Source organism: Didymosphaeria variabile (assembly GCF_027946475.1).
Source record: "Didymosphaeria variabile strain IMI 356815 chromosome Unknown scaffold_4, whole genome shotgun sequence".
Lineage (NCBI taxonomy): Eukaryota > Fungi > Ascomycota > Dothideomycetes > Pleosporales > Didymosphaeriaceae > Didymosphaeria > Didymosphaeria variabile.
The window spans coordinates 3,774,428-3,794,577 of NW_026611623.1; the positions used below are offsets into that span (position 1 = coordinate 3,774,428).

The 20,150-nt window shown below is 51.7% G+C and overlaps 7 protein-coding genes across 7 annotated transcripts; 4 read left to right on the top strand and 3 right to left on the bottom strand.

Moving 5' to 3' along the window:
- Positions 1–631: 631 nt before the first annotated feature.
- On the bottom strand, positions 632–1,834 carry N0V89_006138 (uncharacterized protein; the record flags this gene model as incomplete). The annotated part of the gene is made up of 1 exon (XM_056214909.1): positions 632–1,834. The coding sequence occupies one exon, from the start codon at positions 1,832–1,834 to the stop codon at positions 632–634; it is 1,203 nt and encodes a 400-aa protein (XP_056072176.1).
- Positions 1,835–2,639: 805 nt separating this feature from the next.
- N0V89_006139 (uncharacterized protein) lies at positions 2,640–4,121 on the top strand (the record flags this gene model as incomplete). Its single annotated transcript, XM_056214910.1, has 1 exon — positions 2,640–4,121. One exon carries the CDS (start codon positions 2,640–2,642, stop codon positions 4,119–4,121), a length of 1,482 nt encoding a protein of 493 aa, XP_056072177.1.
- A 712-nt stretch (positions 4,122–4,833) lies between these two features.
- On the top strand, positions 4,834–6,009 carry N0V89_006140 (uncharacterized protein; the record flags this gene model as incomplete). Its single annotated transcript, XM_056214911.1, has 1 exon — positions 4,834–6,009. One exon carries the CDS (start codon positions 4,834–4,836, stop codon positions 6,007–6,009), a length of 1,176 nt encoding a protein of 391 aa, XP_056072178.1.
- A 2,422-nt stretch (positions 6,010–8,431) lies between these two features.
- N0V89_006141 (uncharacterized protein) lies at positions 8,432–9,269 on the bottom strand (the record flags this gene model as incomplete). Its single annotated transcript, XM_056214912.1, has 3 exons — positions 8,432–8,521; positions 8,568–8,966; positions 9,018–9,269. The coding sequence occupies 3 exons, from the start codon at positions 9,267–9,269 to the stop codon at positions 8,432–8,434; spliced, it is 741 nt and encodes a 246-aa protein (XP_056072179.1).
- Positions 9,270–11,817: 2,548 nt separating this feature from the next.
- Positions 11,818–12,483, bottom strand: RPL26A (60S ribosomal protein L26A; the record flags this gene model as incomplete). Its single annotated transcript, XM_056214913.1, has 6 exons — positions 11,818–11,886; positions 11,936–12,021; positions 12,074–12,167; positions 12,221–12,239; positions 12,287–12,330; positions 12,388–12,483. The coding sequence occupies 6 exons, from the start codon at positions 12,481–12,483 to the stop codon at positions 11,818–11,820; spliced, it is 408 nt and encodes a 135-aa protein (XP_056072180.1).
- Positions 12,484–12,924: 441 nt separating this feature from the next.
- N0V89_006143 (uncharacterized protein) lies at positions 12,925–16,663 on the top strand (the record flags this gene model as incomplete). The annotated part of the gene is made up of 2 exons (XM_056214914.1): positions 12,925–16,270; positions 16,326–16,663. The coding sequence occupies 2 exons, from the start codon at positions 12,925–12,927 to the stop codon at positions 16,661–16,663; spliced, it is 3,684 nt and encodes a 1,227-aa protein (XP_056072181.1).
- Positions 16,664–17,648: 985 nt separating this feature from the next.
- Positions 17,649–18,758, top strand: TMA46 (Translation machinery-associated protein 46; the record flags this gene model as incomplete). The annotated part of the gene is made up of 3 exons (XM_056214915.1): positions 17,649–17,702; positions 17,755–18,314; positions 18,365–18,758. 3 exons carry the CDS (start codon positions 17,649–17,651, stop codon positions 18,756–18,758), a joined length of 1,008 nt encoding a protein of 335 aa, XP_056072182.1.
- Positions 18,759–20,150: the final 1,392 nt, after the last annotated feature.

Here is a 20,150-nt window from a genome sequence, read left to right on the forward strand (position 1 = left end):
AGTAGTCTGCATGATTCACTATGTTGTACGTCAACTGGAAGGGGGTAGATCGATGATGGTTGTGGACTGAACGTTTCCACGACAAGGCGCTAGTATTGAGCCAATCAGTGAATAACAATAGACCCTTACGTAAGGAGGGGCATCACTAGCAAATTGATCACAGGCTACATTGCAGTCGATGCCATCACCTTCTTTATGACATCTCAACGCGGCCATCGCAATTGTTGATCGATATGTATTCGTATTCCATGTATGGGTATTGTGGCTCCGTAAACTGTCTGCTCCTTGAACGCCGCCCGAACTCCCAAGTTACGCGCTCCAAACTGGCAGCGCCTGCCTCGGCGTAACGATGCAACAACATGCTATCACACGACAATGCAGCCGCCTCTTCAATCCTGCAATACCTTCTCTGCCTTGTTCCACTGATAGATTCGCAGCAGCCATATTGCAGCACCCGCTGCACGCTCCAACTGCGCCGAACCACCAGTTTCCATCCGGAAGAGGTGTCTTATGAAAGTAGTTCAGCCATCTTCTAGAGACGATCATCGATCAGAGAGAGTGTTGTGGCGGCTTGCTTGCAAGAGCCTTGTCTTGTTCTTCTTTGGGAAGTTTGTCCCACTCAGCTACATTCTTATCCTATGCGGAAGATTAGCAAGATGTCCAAACGGAATACCTTTGCAGGAGTAACACTTACCCATTCGGCAACGCATTCAGGCTTCCAGTTACATTGCTCTACCTCACCGTACATAGGATGGTTGCGGCGTGGGTGCAGTGTCGGCCACCCGGACGCATGGTAGTGGTGTTTGACCAACGCTCCCCTGGAGTCGTGGTTGCCTGAGTCAGAATGCCCTTGGCCTGCGGCAAAAGCTTCTACATTCAGTACCAGTATACCATTGACAAGCCTTGACTCGGCCAGATTATGGAAAGGATCCCAGGTTACTTCTTTACCACCATTCATTGTAGTCATCTGCGCAAGGACCGCATCCGTGAAAGCCGAAGGTCCAGTTCCACTGATGACCTCATTGAAGTCAAGCTGAAGCTGTCCGACGGGCACACCTTTCTTCTTGGACAGACCATGGATCCACTCTTGGATGTTTTCAATCAACCTCATCATGACGGGAAGACGAGGCTTAGCTGCGAACGTCCATTGGCAGAAAGATTTACACTTAGATCCTAGGACAGGATGGTTCCCAAAAGCTGGTTCATCAATCTCAACCCCGATGATCATGTCGACCTCGAGCTCGTTATAGCGCTCAGGGATGAAGCGTTCGACTGGTCGCAAGCACTCCACGTCGATATCCGCATACACCCCACCCTCGGCATACATGATCAGGTAACGAAGAAGGTCTGCTCGTATGATCGTTATGTTGAGCTCTCGATAGAGATCAATGATGTCTGGTCGGTTGAATCCATGGACGCCATAGTGCTCCTCGACGTATTCAAGTGCGTTATCATCTGTTAGGACCTCGTATCGATAGTTCGGATTCTTTGCCGGCCATGTCTTCGCTGTGTCCGAATCCCGCTGTTCGAAGGCGAGCGGCCCTTGTTTCCATGTCTGCCATATCTTCTTTGGAATGGTGGTTGTGGATGCTTGCAAGGGCTGCTGATACTTGAGCTCCCTCCTGTACTTGTGCGCCGCCCGAAGAGGTGCAGTGAAGAAATGGGTATTGGCGAAGAAGAGGAAGATGAACAAAAGAGCCAGGTATGCCGGGAGCACTCTTCGGACTTGAGTGGTCAGTCTGCTCCTGAAGTGTGAGGCAATTGGCGAATGGACGGGCATCTTTGTGTCAAGATGGAGCTTCAGCGGTGGAGGTCTGAAGGACCGCTTTGGCATGCTGGTATCAATGGGAGATTGCAGCTATGCACCTTTTTGCCAATCTCGAGATACAAGGAGCAATGGGGATTCAACAGCTAGGCCCCTGCTGCCCAAGCTTTCATTTCCCTAATCCTTACCTAGCATGATCCGCGTCCGGGGACGAAGAGCCTCGGCCAGCCGGTGGCATGACGTCGATTCAAAAGGCCATGAAGGAGCGATAGACGCTCGGTACGTACGTGAAAGGCAGGTCACTATTTCGTCCGACAAGGAAGAACATCGAACACTGCATGTGCCTGCTAACACCTCACAGGCCCCATCGGCACAATGAGCAAAGTTGGATAGTGCTACCGCCAAGCTAAAGCTTACACGGGTAGGCTCCGCGATTGCAGGACGCCACCACAACGTTTTCGAAATGCGGCAACGTGATGCTGCCAGGGACTGCCCGGATGAGCCACTCACATGCTTGGAAGAACTCTGCGTCCGTGTCCCGCATGTGAAGGCCCGAGCCAAATTGTCGCCGATCCTGACCCCATGTTAGCGAACTTTATCCCCGCATATGCAGTAAACCCCTCCCGAGATACCAGCAACCCGACCAATCACCATCATCTGGCCGCAACGTCCCGCTCTTATGCCTCCTCACCATGCAATCCATGCTCTTGTCACGCAAGCAAACGTGCCCATCGAATAGTGAAAGCTTTTGGGGACATTGCAATTCCTTCGCAATCTCATCGCGTCCCCTGTGGTGAAGGTCTTTCTCTTCATACTCCAGCGCCGACCACCGTTGCGGCATCTTTGGCACCTCGCTCCAACAAACACTTACACGATGCCTGCAAAGTATGAAGGTCTTCTCGACCAGGAGCACTTGCAGGAAGTCAATTTGAAATCCGCAACATGGAAATCCGTACGACCAGGACGATGGAGCCTTGACGTTGTTCGACCTGCATTCCTTACTATTCGTCCTAGTAGTCCGAAAAAACGTTTGCGACCGACAGCTTGGCTTGATGGCCTTCGAGGCTTTGCAGCTTTGCTCGTTTACTTCCACCACAATCAGCTCTGGGCACACGGACTCACCGGAAACACAGTCTACGAAAACTCGTTCGGTTTTGAAGGCAGACATTATTTCGCTGCATTGCCTTTTGTTCGACACTTCTTCTCGGGTGGCCATTTCGCGGTTTCCATCTTCTTCGTCATCTCGGGATACGTACTCTCCGTGAAGTCACTCAGTCTGATCCACAAAGGCCAACACCAGAACGTAGCGGACAGTGTCGGCTCAGCCCTCTTTCGGCGCTGGGTTCGACTCTACATTCCAGTTATTGCGGTCACTCTACTGTGTTTGATTTTGCGACACTATCCAGGCATCTTTGCCGCATATGGTGAAAAGAAAGATTCCTTCCGCGAGGATCTTTGGCTCTACTACACGACCTTCAAGAACTACAGTTTTGTATTTCTGACTGGTAACGTGTACGAGTTTCCTCTGCTGTTTCACCCGCACTCATGGTCAATTCCGATTGAGTTCAAAGGATCGATCATTATCTACACCGCCTTGTTGGCCCTTTCCAAGTGTACCAGGAATGCCCGATTATGGCTTGAGACAGGACTCATCTTCTATTTCCTGTACATCGTCGATGGATGGTATGGCGCCTTGTTTATGGCTGGGATGCTGTTGTGTGACCTGGAGCTCCTCGCACTCAACGACAAATTGCCGCGCGTTTTCTCGATGCTCGACAACTTTAAAGAGTTGATATTCTTCCATCTTTTTATCGCTGCGATGTACCTTGGGGGAGTGCCATCGTGTGACGGGGAGGACTTCGTGACTGTCTTGAAGAAATCTCCAGGCTGGAAGTGGCTGTCACATTTCAAACCTCAAGCTGTCTTCGACGGAAAATGGTTCTACCTATTCTGGGCGGCTATTTTTACCGTCGCGTCGATCCCACGATTGCCATGGCTGAAGCAATTCTTCGAACTCCGCTTCTGTCAGTACCTCGCTCGCGTTTCGTTCGCGCTTTATCTCGTACACGGTCCGGTTATATGGTTTCTAGGTGACCGCATCTACGCTGTGGTCGGCTTCACGAGAGACGATCACAAGGACAACATTCCAGGTTGGATGGACAAGTTCCCCATTTCCAAGAGTGGGCCAATGGGATTGGAAGTGGCTTTTTGGGCAGCACAGTTGATTATCTTCCCGATTACACTGTGGGCAGCAGAAGTGGCCACCAAGCTGTTTGATGAGCCAAGCGTCAAGTTCGCCAACTGGCTCTACAACAAGTCATTGGCACCTCCTGTTTCACCGAAACCTGTAGCTTGATCTCAGCGACGCGAAAACAATCCATAGAAATGACATGATTTGGGTCGCCAACCCCTGATTCCCGACATCGCTACTTCCCGTGCATAACGTACGATGTGCTCGTGTGCCGCCATTTCACATGTACCTCGGACAATGATTCGGGCTGGACGCCGCAACCTCCAGCCTCGAAAATTGCTCACACCCCTGCCACCAACATGGGATGGGGTTATTGGCTATCCATAAACGGTGCTGCGTCCGGCGCTAACAACCCCATACCCCATACCCATTCCCCCTTGGGGTGTCCCGTTAGCGGGGTAAGTTTACGGGCCCCTGCTACGCCGCTGGATCAGCATCGTCACTCGGTACGGATGACCGAGCAGCCACTCAATGCGCTACGTATTTGTCGGGCATCCGAGAATCGTGAGAATCCGGAGCATGTTGAATCTACAATGCCGCGGCATCTCGAGGATCGTCATCTCACGTGGGTTTCCAAGGCGTTTATCGCTCCCCTAGTATGCTCAGGAAACTTAAGTGCATCTCATCAGATGTCGCTCATAGCAGTGGCCGTTTACCGATCCCTTTCAAAATTGTTGAGATCGTTCACCCCAGCCAACATACATTCTTTCAGCCGCCCGAGACGAGATAGAAAGAGGTTAGACTCGAAATTGAGCCGTGTCCGATGCATCAAGGCATCTGAAAGTCGTTAGCTTTTCTTTTGAACACTTTCACAAGCATGCGGCGCTGGCGCAACGTCGCGACAGCGACACTCATACTCATAATTATAACCTACTTTGTCGCCCAGAATCAGGAGGCTTTATCAGATGATTACTCGTTTGGTATACCGTTCACAGAATCTGAACAACGTGAGCTCGGAAGCGGCAAAACGCAGGAAGGACTAACAGACTCGAGCAACTCGGAAGCTGTGAAAGCGCCTTCGGATACAGAGCTACACCCACCACCATTACCAATAGGGAACGAAGCGACACCGCAGGAAGCGAGTCCTCCATCTCTCAACGAAGGCCTGTCACCACCGAAGGAAGTACAGCTACCTCCACCAGCTGAGCCCGTACAAGCAGGCTTTCAAGCCGAGTTCAGCTTTCAGCAAGACCTAGAATTAGACTTACCTGTGGAAGCTCTGAAGCAATTCATCAACAACAAACCGCACAACTACGATCCTAATGGACCCAAGACAAATGTGTATGCCACATTCATGGCGACCAGAAATCCTTCGATAAAAGACCCCTACTATATGGCCATTCACTCGCTAGTATACCGCCTTCTCTGGTCTCCCAAATCCCGAAGCGAGAAGTACGCCTTCGTTGTCTATGTCGCTGACTTCGTTACACCCGAACAGCGGCAGCTCCTCGCTGGAGCCGGTGCCATCGTTCGAGAGCTCGAAATGCTTGAATGGAATCCTCAAGTCGAGGGCATCCAGAACCGCTGGAAAGACCTCTTCGCTAAACTCAACATGTGGAAAGAGACAGAGTTCTCAAAGATTTTCTCCCTGGACGCTGATGCGTTCCCAGTCGCGAACATCGATGGTATATTCGATGTCGCCACTGAACAGAACTGCATAGAATCGAAACTTACCCCGGAGGACTATCTGCTTGACGGTACATCTTTCTGCGAGCCTTTTGTGTTCGCAGGCATCCCACAAGACCCTTTCAATCCCGTGTCCAAAAGCATCAACGGAGGTGCTCTTGTGTTCTCGCCTTCAACGCGCATGCATCAGCGTTTTCTACAGAATTATCTCAAGTTCGAAAAGTATGATGTCAAACTGGTCGAGCAAGCTTTCTTGAACTGGCAATTCGAGCCCAATGGCGCTTTCCCGGCCCAGCTGCTAGAGAGGGAGTGGAATGCCGCGTTTCCGACCGAAGATGACGAGGGGGAATGTGAAAGTGGTGCATGAGAAGATCTGGACCGAAGACCGGGCATGGATGAAGAAAGAGTGGCAGGATGAGTGGGTAGCGATGACGCAATTCTATATGAGCGAGGCTTTCCAGAATGCTAGGTTTCTGGATGGGTTGGCTCAGGTTGAGCTAGGTCGCAGGTAACGGACGATGGAACTTTTCACACTGTCGATGATACCCTTCCTTCATACAGCATACCGAATTGATGCATTCAACCTTATCATGCTTGCGCGCCTATTGTGCCTTCGTGGCGCTGTACAGACAATGAAACTACAGCCCCGTATGTAAACCTTGTATTGATAGATGCATATTCGGAATCATTGGCTCTAAGTCTGTGGTCAAATATCCCCCCTCCGATCTATCTCTTGGCATGGGGTTCCACCAATGACAGCAATGAGACACTCTCTTATCATACTCAATCTCCGTTAGCGAATCAATATAAGGTCGTGGAACACGCGTTCAAGGGCATCCTAACATTGAATCACGATCAATACATGCTGTCTTCCGACGGATAGCGACATTCCTTACAAGGTTTTTCCCGAGACTGATGTGACTAAACCGCCGATTTTGTTGTATTATGTATATTGCTTCTTTATCGCCGCGATAGCTGAGGGTGTGCAGCATGGACAAGGTACATCTGCAGAGGCGGGAGTATGCATCTCTTCACACTCCGTGAAACAAGCAAAGGCGGGCAACGGAGCCATATGGGGACAAGATTGCAGCGATGTAAACGACGTGGAGATTCAACAATTCTAAAGGCTCAGTGCTGATTCTACCTCTAGCGAGATACCGCAGAACAGGTCTTATTATTTCCGACCTTGTCAGCCTGTATGTCTCAATAAAGCTTCGTAATGGCGAGCTAAAGTCTGCGTGTTGACAGGTTCAAGGCTCGTTGAGCATAGTCAACAGTGGCTTGATTGAGCGTCTGTATTGCTAAAGCTAGAAGAAACTCTGGGTGAAACTACAGGATTTTCTTGAGTAACAGAGAAACCAACAATACAGGAAAATCACATGACGTTAATCTGTGTCCAACTTCCCGAATGAGAACTGCTTGATGTAGCTAGTTTCGAAGACTACGTCCAGCAAATAGTGTGTCAGATAAAAAGCCTCCAAAGGGAATACAGCTTCAAACATAGACACAAACATCATACGTTCTCCCCAACACGCTCAAGAATTTCAACTCCAGCACCGTAGTCCGCGCTGGCTTCTGACCGTGCCTCCGGTATTCCTGGTAAATGTATAGCTCCCATACCACCAGGCATAACCGGCAGCTCCATATCATCATGTGCAACGCTCCTAGTCGGTAGAACCATGCTTACAGTGTTTGGAGGTAGCAGAGGTAGCACAAGACTTACCTGAGATACCGAACGTGTTGAAACATTTCTCGCCGTCGTGAAACTCTGGTCCTGCCATGCCGACGTTGAGGTTACGATGCTCTCTTGCAATGTCGATAGCGACGTTTGGATAATACGACTTTGGGATACCGAAGTAACCAAGGTGGTATTGATCTGCGCAGCAATGATGTCCGACAGTGTGTCGTTGACACGGCCTGACTTCAAGGTTTGTAACTCTTCGCACCCACGTCGCATCTTCCCCTCACTGCAAAATATGGTATCCAAAGGTGTTTCGCAAAGAGGACACGGCGGGGGTTGCTGTCCCGCAGCAACGGTGACGTTAGAGTCGTTTTGGCCGGTTATCGGTTTCCATTCACCCACACCTGCAGGTTGTAGTGTAGGCTGGACAATCGTGGTCGCCGTCAAAGAGAGAGTTCGGGCACAGCGGAAATCGCTTGGCCGGCGGTCGCAGTTGAGTACTCGCTCAGGGTAGCTGTTCCGCACTGGTAAGAAGTTGTCGACCATTTGCGATCGACCGTTGTCGTTGAGAGGTGATATCGGGTCGAGTGCAATGGGAGTGTGATTCTGAGGAATAGGTGACCAGTCTGGACATGGAGTGTAGTTTGGGCCTGCGTATGGATCTGAATTGGGATCTTGTCGGGGCAAGGGGTGAGTGACTGATCTTGCTTCGATGTTGCGGCATTCGGGTGGATACTTTATAGGCGAGGGAGTCGTGAAAGGCAGGACGCAAAGGACGAGAAGAGGATGCATAGTTGCGGAGGATACAAAGAGACAGCGCTGCGTAGCAAAGGTAGAGCGATGTTAATGTTCAAGGATCTGATGCGCCCGGGTACGTAATACGGCAATGCAAGGGGTACTCTGATGATCTAGAGCCTGAAACAAGTGAAGAATGCGGGGGAGGAAGCGGAATGCGCACATGGAAACAACGTGAACCTTCCAAGACGTTGAAACAGACTTTGACCTATACTTTAGAACTACAATCGAGCATCAGTAACCCTGGGCTCACGAATTTGAGGTTGATCATCCCTCAGATCCTTAGCGCCCGTCTATGCTTGCAGCGAGCATCTTACCACTTCTCCACAGCGGGCCTCAGGTCAAGTTCCCATGTAAAGTTGCTTCTCGGTTGTGTGTGCAGGTACCAGTAGTCGTTCGCAATCTGCATATATTAGCTTCGAGTTGTCTTGCTGAAGACTGATACTTACTCCATCTGGGCTCAACTTGGCATCTGGACCCGCCTCTTTCATCCACTCCCTCGTTCGAGGGATGTCAATAATACCGTCGATGATTGCATGACTAACGTGCACACCCTGTGGTCCGAACTCCTTTGCCAAACTTTGCGAGAGTGCTCGGAGCGCCCACTTACCGGTCGAGAAGGACGACATTTGCGCGCTGCTCTTCAGAGAAGCGGTAGCACCAGTGAAAATAAGCGATGGAGGGTGCTGAGACTTTTGATTCACACCCTGCAGGAGGAAGGGAAGTGTAGCTTTGGAAAAGAGAAACCCGCCCGTTGCACTGACAGCTAGCGACTGAGTGAAAGCTTCTTCTGGCAGCTCGAGGAACGGCGCTCGCGTGAAGCCTCCACTGGCATTGAAGATGGCTGCCTGTTTGCAAGTTTAGTTGCTGGCTCTAGTGAAGGCGTAGGAACAACGCACTGCAGCTCCCACATCGGATCCGAACTCTTTCTTGATGGCATTAACGGCATTCTGGACGCTCTTTGAGTCTGAGACGTCGGTGCTGATACCGAAGGCTTTGCCGCCGCTTGAATTGATCTCCTCGGCGAGGCTCTTGAAGCTATCTGGGTTTCTTGCCAGCAACACGACTGGGTATGTTGCTGCGAACTTGCGTGCAACAGCGGCGCCGGTACCAGCACCAACACCGGCAACAATGGCGATCAACTTGGACATGATTGGCTGGCAGTATGGTATGAGGCAAAGTGGTCAAAGTAGTAAGTGCAAAACAGAAGAGCAATGTTTGAGCGGGGCAGAAGGTTGAAGGTCACACCTTTATGGGCTTTGATGATTAGATATTCACAGCTGTTTAGTAAGATCTGGGGTGGTGCAATGCTTGGAGACGTATTGCGCAGAACGGAGCTGGTCGGAGACCGAGCAACGTCACGATTGTTAAGCGAGCGTGCACTAGTGAACCTCAACCTCCATGGCTCAACCACCATACCGATGCACTCCAAAATTCGTATACAAAACGTAGATTAAACCGTATCGCTCACCCGATACGTAGCGCAGACTTGGTTTACTTGGTGAGGGTTCCGAAAATATGAGGAATCGTCGCGAACCATGTCTCTTCGGGGGGTTGCACGAGGTCAACTTTCTCCCAAGTACCCGCTTGCATCAGGCTCTTTTTTGTATCTGAGAACGGGCATGCGATTAGTAGGCGTCTCATTGATGTTTGCAGTGGAGTGCGAAATAGACTAGCTTACCTCTGCAAAGCTCGCAACCTCCTATGATATGCGGCCAAAACAGATTGACGAACGCTAACCGAAACGTAAGCTGGGAACCTGCGAGGAAATTGAACGCCACGCACCTTGGTAAAAACGCATAAACCAGTTCCTGTTTGTTCTGACATGCTCAAATACATACCATCTCCCATCTTTCTTCAGGTATTGGTAGAGCTCTGCAATGTTCTTTTCGGGCTCAGGAATGCCGCACAGACAAAGAAGGGTGACGATACAGTCGACGCTTCCCTTTTCAATCTTGCTGGCGCTACCGTCCATTTCAGTAACTTCGATTTTCGAGATGTCCTGTATTCCTGCTGGGATAATGTTGTAAACGCCGTCAAGACCTGCCTGGTGGGCCCGCATCCGCAGCTCTGAATGTGCCGCCGCGTTCGGTTCGACCCCATACACTTTAAGGTCTCCAGTGTTGCTTTTCGCATACAAGTCAACCCAGAATCCGGGTCCCGGCCCGACATCCAATACAACGCCACTGACCGGGGGGATTACAGGCTTATCGACCACCTGCGCCTGACTCACGCGACCTTCCAGAAGCGCTGTAATGCGTGGCCCGTTCCCAACTCGAATATTCGCACCAGCCCGAGCCCAAAATGCATTGAACCAAGCATCTCGAATTCGAGAGGGCGTGATGTTTTGGAGTTGCTCCGTTTGCACCAAGTGCTTGATGGCCCCAGGCAGGTACGATATAGCTATGCCTAAGAACTGCCAGGGAAAAAGCAATGAGAAGAAAATTGTGAGGAGGTCTCGGACCGCAGTCATGTTCGAGACTGTCCAATTCGAGTAGGAAAGTGGTGGAAACGGATATGGTGTTGTTGCCAAAGCAGTGGGCTGAGGTAGAAGCGGGGTATGGGAGAACACCATTTCCAACGAGGACCGGAAGACCTTTTATAGAACGCAGCGGGTAGTGTCGCCTCCCAGCCGTGCCAATTGATAACATTGCCGAGCCGATGTCGGGTGAGCTGTTTACATCCAGTGATTGTACCACTCAGAGGGGTGAGCGGAAATCCAGAAATCCAGAACGCCCGCCGCTACTAATGGGAAAGAATGGATGAACTGAGTGTAATGCATCAATGAAAACGACAATAGCATGAGCATTGGCTGGATCCCTAATCCGGCAGCATGTCTGGAAGGTCTCGCTTGCTGACCATTTTGGCCCCACATATATACTGCATTGGACGAATTGGTGGAATTACTCTGCGAACATGGTGTAATTATTTCTATGGATGTAAACTAGAGCGTATTGGACAAGCGATATGAGACTGTCCCTCGGTCGCTGCTGTTAAGAAAAAGTAAAATCGAATAGAGCAAACTTCGTGCATCCATAGCTACTGAGCTACGTACGTATGATCGCGATGATGGATCCCGTCTCATAGAAAGCGAGTTCTCGTGCTTCCAATCGGGCGATTATGTTTAAGCTCGTGTGTCATCCTCGGGTCGATGCTACAGAATATTCCTAATCAATTGTGAGCATAGAATCCACGTGCCTACTCAGCCAGTCACATGACGTGCTGATCAACAGCACTAACACTGGCAACAACAAATGTCTCTCACCATCAAACCGCAACTTCATCGTCAACTTGGAAACGGTCTGCAGGCGAGCATAGCTTCTGTGAAGCCATGGATATTCAATCTCCGCTAGTCGTATAACTTAATGCAACCATCGAGAAGGGTTGAAAAGTAGATATCCTAGCGTGCGGGAGGAGTCAATGAGAACGGGCGGTAGCAAGGGAGACTGCACGGTACGCTCAAGGTGGTATCGCTTATGATCGTAACCTATGTCGTTGTTACATGCCATCGTAGGCGTGTCCATTGCCCGAGCTGAACTGATATAACGCCCCTACTTTTCCATGCATTGTGGCATATCGAAGGTGGTGAAGACATGTTATGCATTCCGTCCGCTCGATGTAAGAAGGTACAGCCCGCGCCTATTCCCCGGGCATCCCAGCCATGAATTTGTCGTCAACCAGAGAAAAGCACGCCACCGTCTATGCCTCCGACTTCTTCTTCTGAGCCTCACGGCCCTGGCTTATCCTCTCCAGAATGTTCTCGCGATCCTGCCCAACGTCAGTTTGCATCGTTGTGACATGTCTGCCATTAGCCTACCTTGTCGAGCTTGAGCTTTGTAACGACGACCTTGGAGGCGGCGATGGGGATCGGGACGGACTGGCCGTTGCTCTTCTCGCGGACAACTGTGTCGTTGTAAGTGTTGGTCCAAACGTGCGTGAATGAATGTTTACGCACCACCGTTGATGTGAAGGGCGTATTTGAGACGGTAGACGGAGGTGACCTTGCCCTCACGACCCTTGTTGGTTCCGCGCACGATCATGATCTCGTCCTGGCACTGTTCAGTATACTTTCGGGGGCTACGCGTGGTTCGAGGATGCATACGTCTTTTCGGATCGGGATGCTGTTGAAATTAGCGATACGTCAATCAATTGAGCAGGAGAGAACTACCTGCGCACGTTGTGCTTCTCGCGGAGCTCCTTGCTGAGCGGCGCCTGCCAACGTCAGTACCATCCTGCCAACGTTGCCTTCTTTCTCTGGGGTCCACGAACCGACATGATGACACGGCGGACGCTGCTGGGAGCGCTGAAGTGCGCCTTCCGCGACTTGCGGCGCGAGCTCGCGACGTTTGCTTGAACCTTGGTCATTGTGCTGGTGGTTAGTCGACGGTGGTGTTGTGACGAGGGTTCCGCAGGCTAGATTTGTCGTGGTGTGTGGACGAAGGTCGAAAATTCGCTTACAGAAGGTGCGCTAGCCGTACCTGCCCAAGTGGCTTGGTACGCCTTGGCGCGGCGCTCATTCGCGACTTCTTCGGCGAAACGGACGACGCGTTGATGAACTCGCACCAGCTGTAACGATCGCACGCGCCGCGCGCACCCGTTGGACCTGATTTTTGCGATCTGTTTCTTTTTCCACCTTTAAATAATACGAAGCTTCCGACTGGCGACCAGTCTGCAGCAAAATCTGCCTCGTCGAACTCCATCTACCCAATCCGGCGTTTAGCCACGGTCCGCCATCTTAATGCGCTTGCTCAGACACTCGAGGGAAGGGGTATTAGGCGGGGCTGAGGCTCTGTAGGCCTTGCAGTCATGGCTTCGAACAACTACAACCCTTACAATTACCCGTACCAACAGAGCTCTGCGCAACAGTACTCTGGATATCAAACGGCGCCAGCCACGAACAATATCTCCCAGTCGTCGCGCCAGTACCAGTCGACACCTGCCACCTCGCAGGCGACAGACTATATGTCATACCAGGCGCAATCTCACAACGACCAAGGAAATGCATACGGCAGGACTCTAGACAGCGACTGGGGCGGCAGTAACTATGGTGGCAATCGGGAAACAACGAGTCGAGCTGCTGAGGTTCTGCGCAACATGAGCAACACGGCCGTTGCGCCAAGCGACGCGACACCGGTGAGCCAGGCTGGGTTCACTGCAAAAAACGCTCCCACGGCACAGCGTTACTCGAGCAACACTTACCAAGGACACTCGCACCAGGTACACAAAACCCATGCGACCTCGTCAACGTATGCGCAAGCGCAATCGCAATCGCGGCCTCGTAGTGTGAATGCCAACCGTGGGCAGACTCCTACTTCTCGTGGGATTACTTCGCCGGCAATGGCCAGTGGATATCCCTCAAAGCGGGCGGCAACTGCGTTCAATCAGCAGTCGCAATACTCTGCGTCACCAGCGCAAGCGCAAGCGCAAGCCCAGTACAATCACAACTCGCAAACCCCAGCCAGTTCAGCGAGAAGCGCAGCAATGACGGCGGCTTCCCACTACAATGATTACAACAATCGGCAGCTGCCCACTCTCGACGCCATACGTAGCGGGACAGCAACTGCCTCTTCGTCGTATAATTATAGTGACACTCAAGCACCAGCTCCAGTCCCACAAGCTCCTAACAGCAATGCTGCGGATACATACAATCAAGGTGCAACTACTGTGGATCCAATGGCCGTCTACGACCCATGGCCGGAATACCAACGGAAACAGGAAGCACTCCGTGCGCAGAAAGCCGTCGAAGATGCCGAACGCGCCGAAGAAGAGCGAATAGCTGAACAGACGCGCAAACAGGAGGAGGAGAAGAAGGATGAAGAGCGGATGCGACAGGAAGAAGAAGAGAGGTCACGGCAGGCAAAGCAGAGCAAGCCGACGCAGAAAAGCCGCAAGTCTCAACAAACAGCACCCGCAGCACCCACTGAGGCTAGCTCTGCCATTTCTGCTGGTGGTGGTGCAGAGGATGGTGCAATGGAAGGAGGTATGGAAGCTGAGATCCGGGCTTTGATGGCGAAGATGAGGGAGCTAAATTCAAAGGACCCGGCTATGCTGGCGCGCATTTGGGAAGAGGAAAGGCGAGCAAAGGCGCCCAAGTCACCAGTTGTTCCCCTAAAATCGGCACCCCAAGCAGTGCCTATAGCTCAGCCGAGTCAAGCAAACGCTCGCCAAGCTGCAAACCAGAGTAAAAAGGTTTTCGCGGTGAGAGAGCCATCTGCAGTGGTAGTCGCAAAGCCAGCAACTCCCGTTACCACTCAACACTTGGCAAGACCTGCTGTTGCCGCTGCAATTGCATCCAACCGGACTGGCGGCAATACCATCTGGCCTCCAGAAAAGAAGGTGACTCTGGCGTCCGCGGCGGCTGTCTACTTGAATGGCCAAAATCCGCAGATGCCCGTACATCCTGACCAAATTCTCATCATGCTTGACGGAAACCCATCGTATATCGAATTATGCGAACAACTGGAGAATATAGGCATAAGGCTAGACCGAGCAGCTTTTGCAAAGAATTTACTCACAGCTGTACCGGATGTAAACTCTTCGTCTCGAGCTAAAACCGTGCAACTTCCCAGCAACGGAGCAGTTGCCCCAAGTGCGCCGGTCGCGCGTCCAGCTGTCATGAAGCGAGACATTGGCACGCCCGCAACCCCGATCGCGAACTACCCTTCTGCGGCACCATCTCCTGCATCACCTTTTCCAAATTCATATCCGCCGGCGGCTCCTATGGCGGCTCCTGTCGCTGCTCCTGTCGCGGAAATGGTACCTATCAAACCAGAATTAAAGAGACCTGCCAACAAGGAGGAAGCCGCAAGAAAGCGTGATTTTAGTGACCTTATTGACTTAACGCAGGCGGACGAGGACGACTTCGGGCCCCCTCCAAAGAGAACGCATATTGGGTCAACGTCATCGTTCACCCCTACTGGCTACAGTCCCCCCAATTACATGGACTTGGACGAAGGTCCTGCTACCAGCATACATCTTCCAGATCATGACAGTCCGCAACCTGTCGTTCACCAATCTATTCCGCCGGCGCCGCACGCTCGTGATCTACGGCACACTGGTGTCGTGGACTCTCTTGACCGCAAGAAGGCTTTGCGTCGTAATACCTATAACATCAAGACCATCGCGCGAGATGTATTATTGGCGTGTGGTAGACATCCGGAACAGCGGCAGTTGAATCAGCATTTGGAGATACTGAGGACGACTCTGCCCCAGGTACACCAAGATGCTGACCTGAGCACGTTACGTTGGGACCTCATCGACCCCGGAAAGCCACCGCGAGGTTATTTCAGGGACAGTACCCAAGGTCTGGCCGAAGACGCTGATGATGAGGGCTCAGAGGAAGAGGACGAGAACACGCGGTCGCAAAAGTTGTCCCTGCAGTCAGGAGAGAGCACAGACCAGGAGAAGGTCCAAGCGCCACCGCTCGCTGAAGCAATCAACCCGTTCAAACAGAAGCACAGACGCCCCGGCCGTCCCCCGCGAAGCTCTTTCGGGCCTGACCAAACCACAACACCATCGACGCCGGCGCGCCCGCCCCCGAAAACAATGAGTGTAAGCGCACCGCGCGCCACTTCTGCTGGGGTCGGCTACTCCGCCTTCCGTACTGCGACACAGTACGATGCCAATGGCAATCCGATACCGAAGAAGCGAGGTCGCCCGGTCGGCTGGCGCAAGAATATCCATGGCTCTGCGCAAGCCCAAGCCCAACCAAGCGCAAATGGACATACCGTTCCTCGCCCGCTTCAATTAAATTCTTCCCAACCGAGTACAATGCGCAACCCGACTTCGAGAGACAATGAACCAATTCGCATCGACTCCCGCTCGCCTAGCGTTCCAAACAAGACAAATCGATATCAGTCCTTCAATTGCACGTGGCAAGGCTGTAAGGCGGAACTACACAATCTTGATACGCTGAAGAAGCACGTCTCCAAAGTGCATCGGAGCTCTATCAATAACAGCGGCTTTATCGAGTGTCATTGGGCGAATTGCGCCATGGAGGTGACAAATGAGGATGCTATGACTGGCATGCGCACTGAGCAGCCCAAACCCAAGTCGTTCACGACACTAGCCAACTGGATGCAACATTTGGAGCAGTTGCACTTCAGTCCGCTATCCTGGGAGCTGGGCGATGGACCGGCTAGCGGAGTATCAGGTTTGCACAATCACTCTTCTCCGCGCATAGATACTGATGTTAACAGATTAAATAGATGCGACTGACTCTGAAGCATACCTTAGTGATGCTCATGGACGTCGTGTAACCCCGAAGCTCACCCCTCGTACAGATTATCTCGAAAACAGCCGCGTCAATACTCCCGATAGTACTAGTGTTCCAGGGCCTTCAGTAACCCGTGGTCGCGGACGGCCACCGAAGCATGACGTAGAACAGGAGGCTGGAGATGTACAAAAGCGGTTGGTTCAGCAGAAAAGGCGCATTGGAGGTCCAGGAATGGATCGCGGAGGCGCAACGCTTGTTAACGAGAAGCGACGAAGAGGCTTCATCGAGAACGACGACTCGGAGGAGGAGCTCGTCGACGCGGAGGATTAGGGCGAAGGCTATAATATCCAGTTTTCACAGCCCAGGGAACAAGAGAGGCAAGGAGGGCAATAGTAGTCTTGGACCGCTCTATCTTGCTATAGCTGTCTTTGACTACTTGCATATATGCATTGTCAGGGGTGAAAAGTCGCGCAGAGTATCCTGAGGCGACGCCACCATTTGGTAGACGCATCCTCGGAAGGCTGACGAGGCAATAGTATAATCAATTAGAAGCATACTACAGCTTCTGCGATTTTAACTCCAGACTCCATAAGCACTTGCTCTTGTGCCGCCCATAGACCGTGTCAATGCCCATTTAATTGTTGCTGGCCTCCCTGTTATCACCATGATCGCCCTGCCCATCCGTGGTGCACGGAAATGAGCTGCTCTTCCCGCGTGGTATCATGCGCTCTCTATAGCTCCTTCATGCCTTCGCCTTGCCCGCTACAGCCCGAGGCTTCTCTTCCGGAACATGGTCCTCCGAATTGACTTCTAGAAAGTGGTACAGCACAATAAGGAGCATGGAAGCGCTTCCGAGGAAGATGGCGAGCGTGTAGAGTTGGTTGTCTGTTATCATCTTGGCCGCGCGTTCGCAATGTGAGATGTGTGTTTGTTGATGGATCGTTCTGGTGAGGTTAGGTGAGTATTTGGTACACATGCAAAGTTACTTACGTTTCGTAGCGGGTGTGTCAAAGCTAGCGGGAGACTCAATTGGGAGAGACGATAGTTGTGGATTCTGCACTTTGTGGAGATGGTAAAGACACCTTGAGCTTCCGCGGTTGCATCTTGGCGCTTGTTCCTGGACCGTGCCTTCCGCCGCCACCACTTCCGCTCCCCACCAAAACCGACGGCGTCATTCTCACTTTGCGCAGCCTCGACATATTCAAGACAAACCGCCGGTAGGCACCCACCACCGACTCTACCCACTGTCTCTAAACTTCCCGCGTATCTCTCTGCAACAACCGAATTTTTGCTCGGGCGAGAACGATCTTTCAACATGCCGCCAAAGGGCAAGGACCAGCCGAAGGCTAACAAGGTGGCCGTCGACAAGGTGCGTTCACTACGCTGCACTGCTGTGGTAACCCCATACTGACTGGTGCTAGTCGTTTGGCATGAAAAATAAGAAGGGTGGAGCCGCACAAAAGCAGATCAAATATCTCCAGCAGGCAGCCGCAGGCGCCAAATCCCCCGCCGAGAAAAAGAAGGAAGCCGAAAAGCTACAACGCGAGAAGGAGAAGAAGGCTGCCGAGGATGCCGCAAAGGAAGCTGCTGAGCTCTTCAAGCCTGTACAAACCCAGAAGGTTCCCTTCGGTGTCGATCCGAAGACTGTGCTCTGCCAATTCTACAAGAAAGGTCACTGCGACAAGGGACGCAAATGCAAGTTCTCGCACGATCTGGCGGTGGAGCGTAAAACAGAGAAGAGGAGTCTGTATACGGACAATAGAGAGATTGAGAAGGAGGAGAAGGAGAAAGATAAGATGGACGATTGGGACGAGGAAAAGCTGAGGAATGTGGTGATGAGCAAGCATGGTAATCCCAAGACGACGACGGATAAAGTGTGCAAGTATTTCATTGACGCTGTGGAGAACCAAAAGTACGGCTGGTTCTGGATATGTCCGAACGGAGGCGACAAGTGCATGTACAAGCACTCGCTGCCACCTGGGTATGTGCCCATGTTACACGCCTTGGATGCCCACATGCTAATCTTCTCAGTTTCGTACTCAAAACCAAAGAACAGCGCGCTGCCGAAAAGGCACTTATGGAAAATTCGCCCTTGGCCACGCTTACGCTTGAAGACTTCTTGGAATCGGAACGTCATAAACTCTCTGGAACACTCACGCCCGTCACGGAAGAGACCTTTGCTAAGTGGAAGAAGGAGCGCATGGACAAGAAGGCTGCGGAAGAGCAAGCCAAGAAGATGAGAGAAGCCACGGGTAGGGCCATGTTTGAGAAGGGAGACTGGCAGGTCAGCGGCGACGAGGACGAATCTGAAGGAGAAGACGATGGCGCTTGGAACCTCGAAGCACTGCGAAGAGAGACGGAAGCAGCGCGTGCGAAGAAGGAAGAGGATCGCATGGCTACTGAAATGGGCTATGAGGTTTCTTGAGCCTCGGGCACTTACCTACAGGACGCCTCAACCGCACGCCAAGAGTGACGGACCGGAGCAGAGCCCACACAACGCTGCAAAAGCTTGTGATGCTGCACCGAGTGCTGGTGGAGACAGTGGTACAGTGGCATACATACATGTTAGCCATGCTCAATGCTGGTATGCACTCAATGTCTTTGCGATTATGCGGCATGCATCGCACCGCTTCGCGCTACTCTCACTGGGAAGCAGAAGGCTGGTGTTTCGGCGTTGGCTTGTTAGATCTTCCTGAGCAAGAATGCCAAATATCTTCAGAACGCCCAAAACTTTGTTATGCAGAGCACTTGATTATACATTCTACTGTGGCGATCGCAACCGATAAGTCTTCAATATCGACACGATAGAGGCCACACTTCATTACGTCCGTGCAAGCTCCAGTAAGTGTGTCACGTGCTTGCGTATCTTCGGGCTTGTTGCGATCCTCAACGCTACATACAATCTCGTCACTATACAACTAACATCATAAAATGCAGAAAATTCTCGTACCAACGAAGTCGACCTCGAAATATTGTTTCTCCGCATGTCGAATTCACTACGTTGTCTACTATCACTCACTCGTCTATGCTAACAGAAGCAGAGGATCTTTGTGAATACCGCATGCGCAGGCACGCTTCTAATTCACTACAAGTATACCCTCCTGCGACCGATACCAATACGGAATCTTAGGAAACCGACGTGCGAACCATCAGGCGCCTTACCCTACCCCACTGCAGCCTCACAGAGTCACGGTAAGGCAACCATACAGTGTGCAGCGGTGCCGAGACAGGCATGCACTACCATAGGCCGATCATGCAACCAGTTGTACGCCCTGCGTCCCCATAGGATGTGTCGCAGATAGGCAGCAGCTAGAGCCTCAATGCTTATGTAGACTTCGTGTGAAGTTTATAGTGACAGTAGGGTTCCGGTAACCATGTGGAACAAAGTAAATGCGATGTGCCCATAATTTACGAGGTGCTATGATGGTTGAGGTTGTTTGGCGGAGGATGGGTCATTCAAGCATATGTGATATTGAAGCTATGAGATGGCTACGTACGAGACAACGACGACATACCCACAACAGGAAGTCGTACTCAACGCGCGTCGACCATTGCGGAGGATTTACCCTTCCATTGAGAGCCTAGGAGACAGGAGATATTAGAAGACACGACAGTGGAAGGTACCAAAGAGACATTAAAGAGGAAAGCGCATAGAGCGAGGTCTCGCACCTACTTTAGGAAAGTTCAGAGCCAGCTCGACTCCCCCAAAAGAAATAAAATCATAAGAGATGAGGTACCGATAAGCCTGCTCGTACCCCCAAGTCGCCGTGTTCGGTCTCAAACAACTGGTCGGTATTTCTTCGTAGGCTTGGTCCCC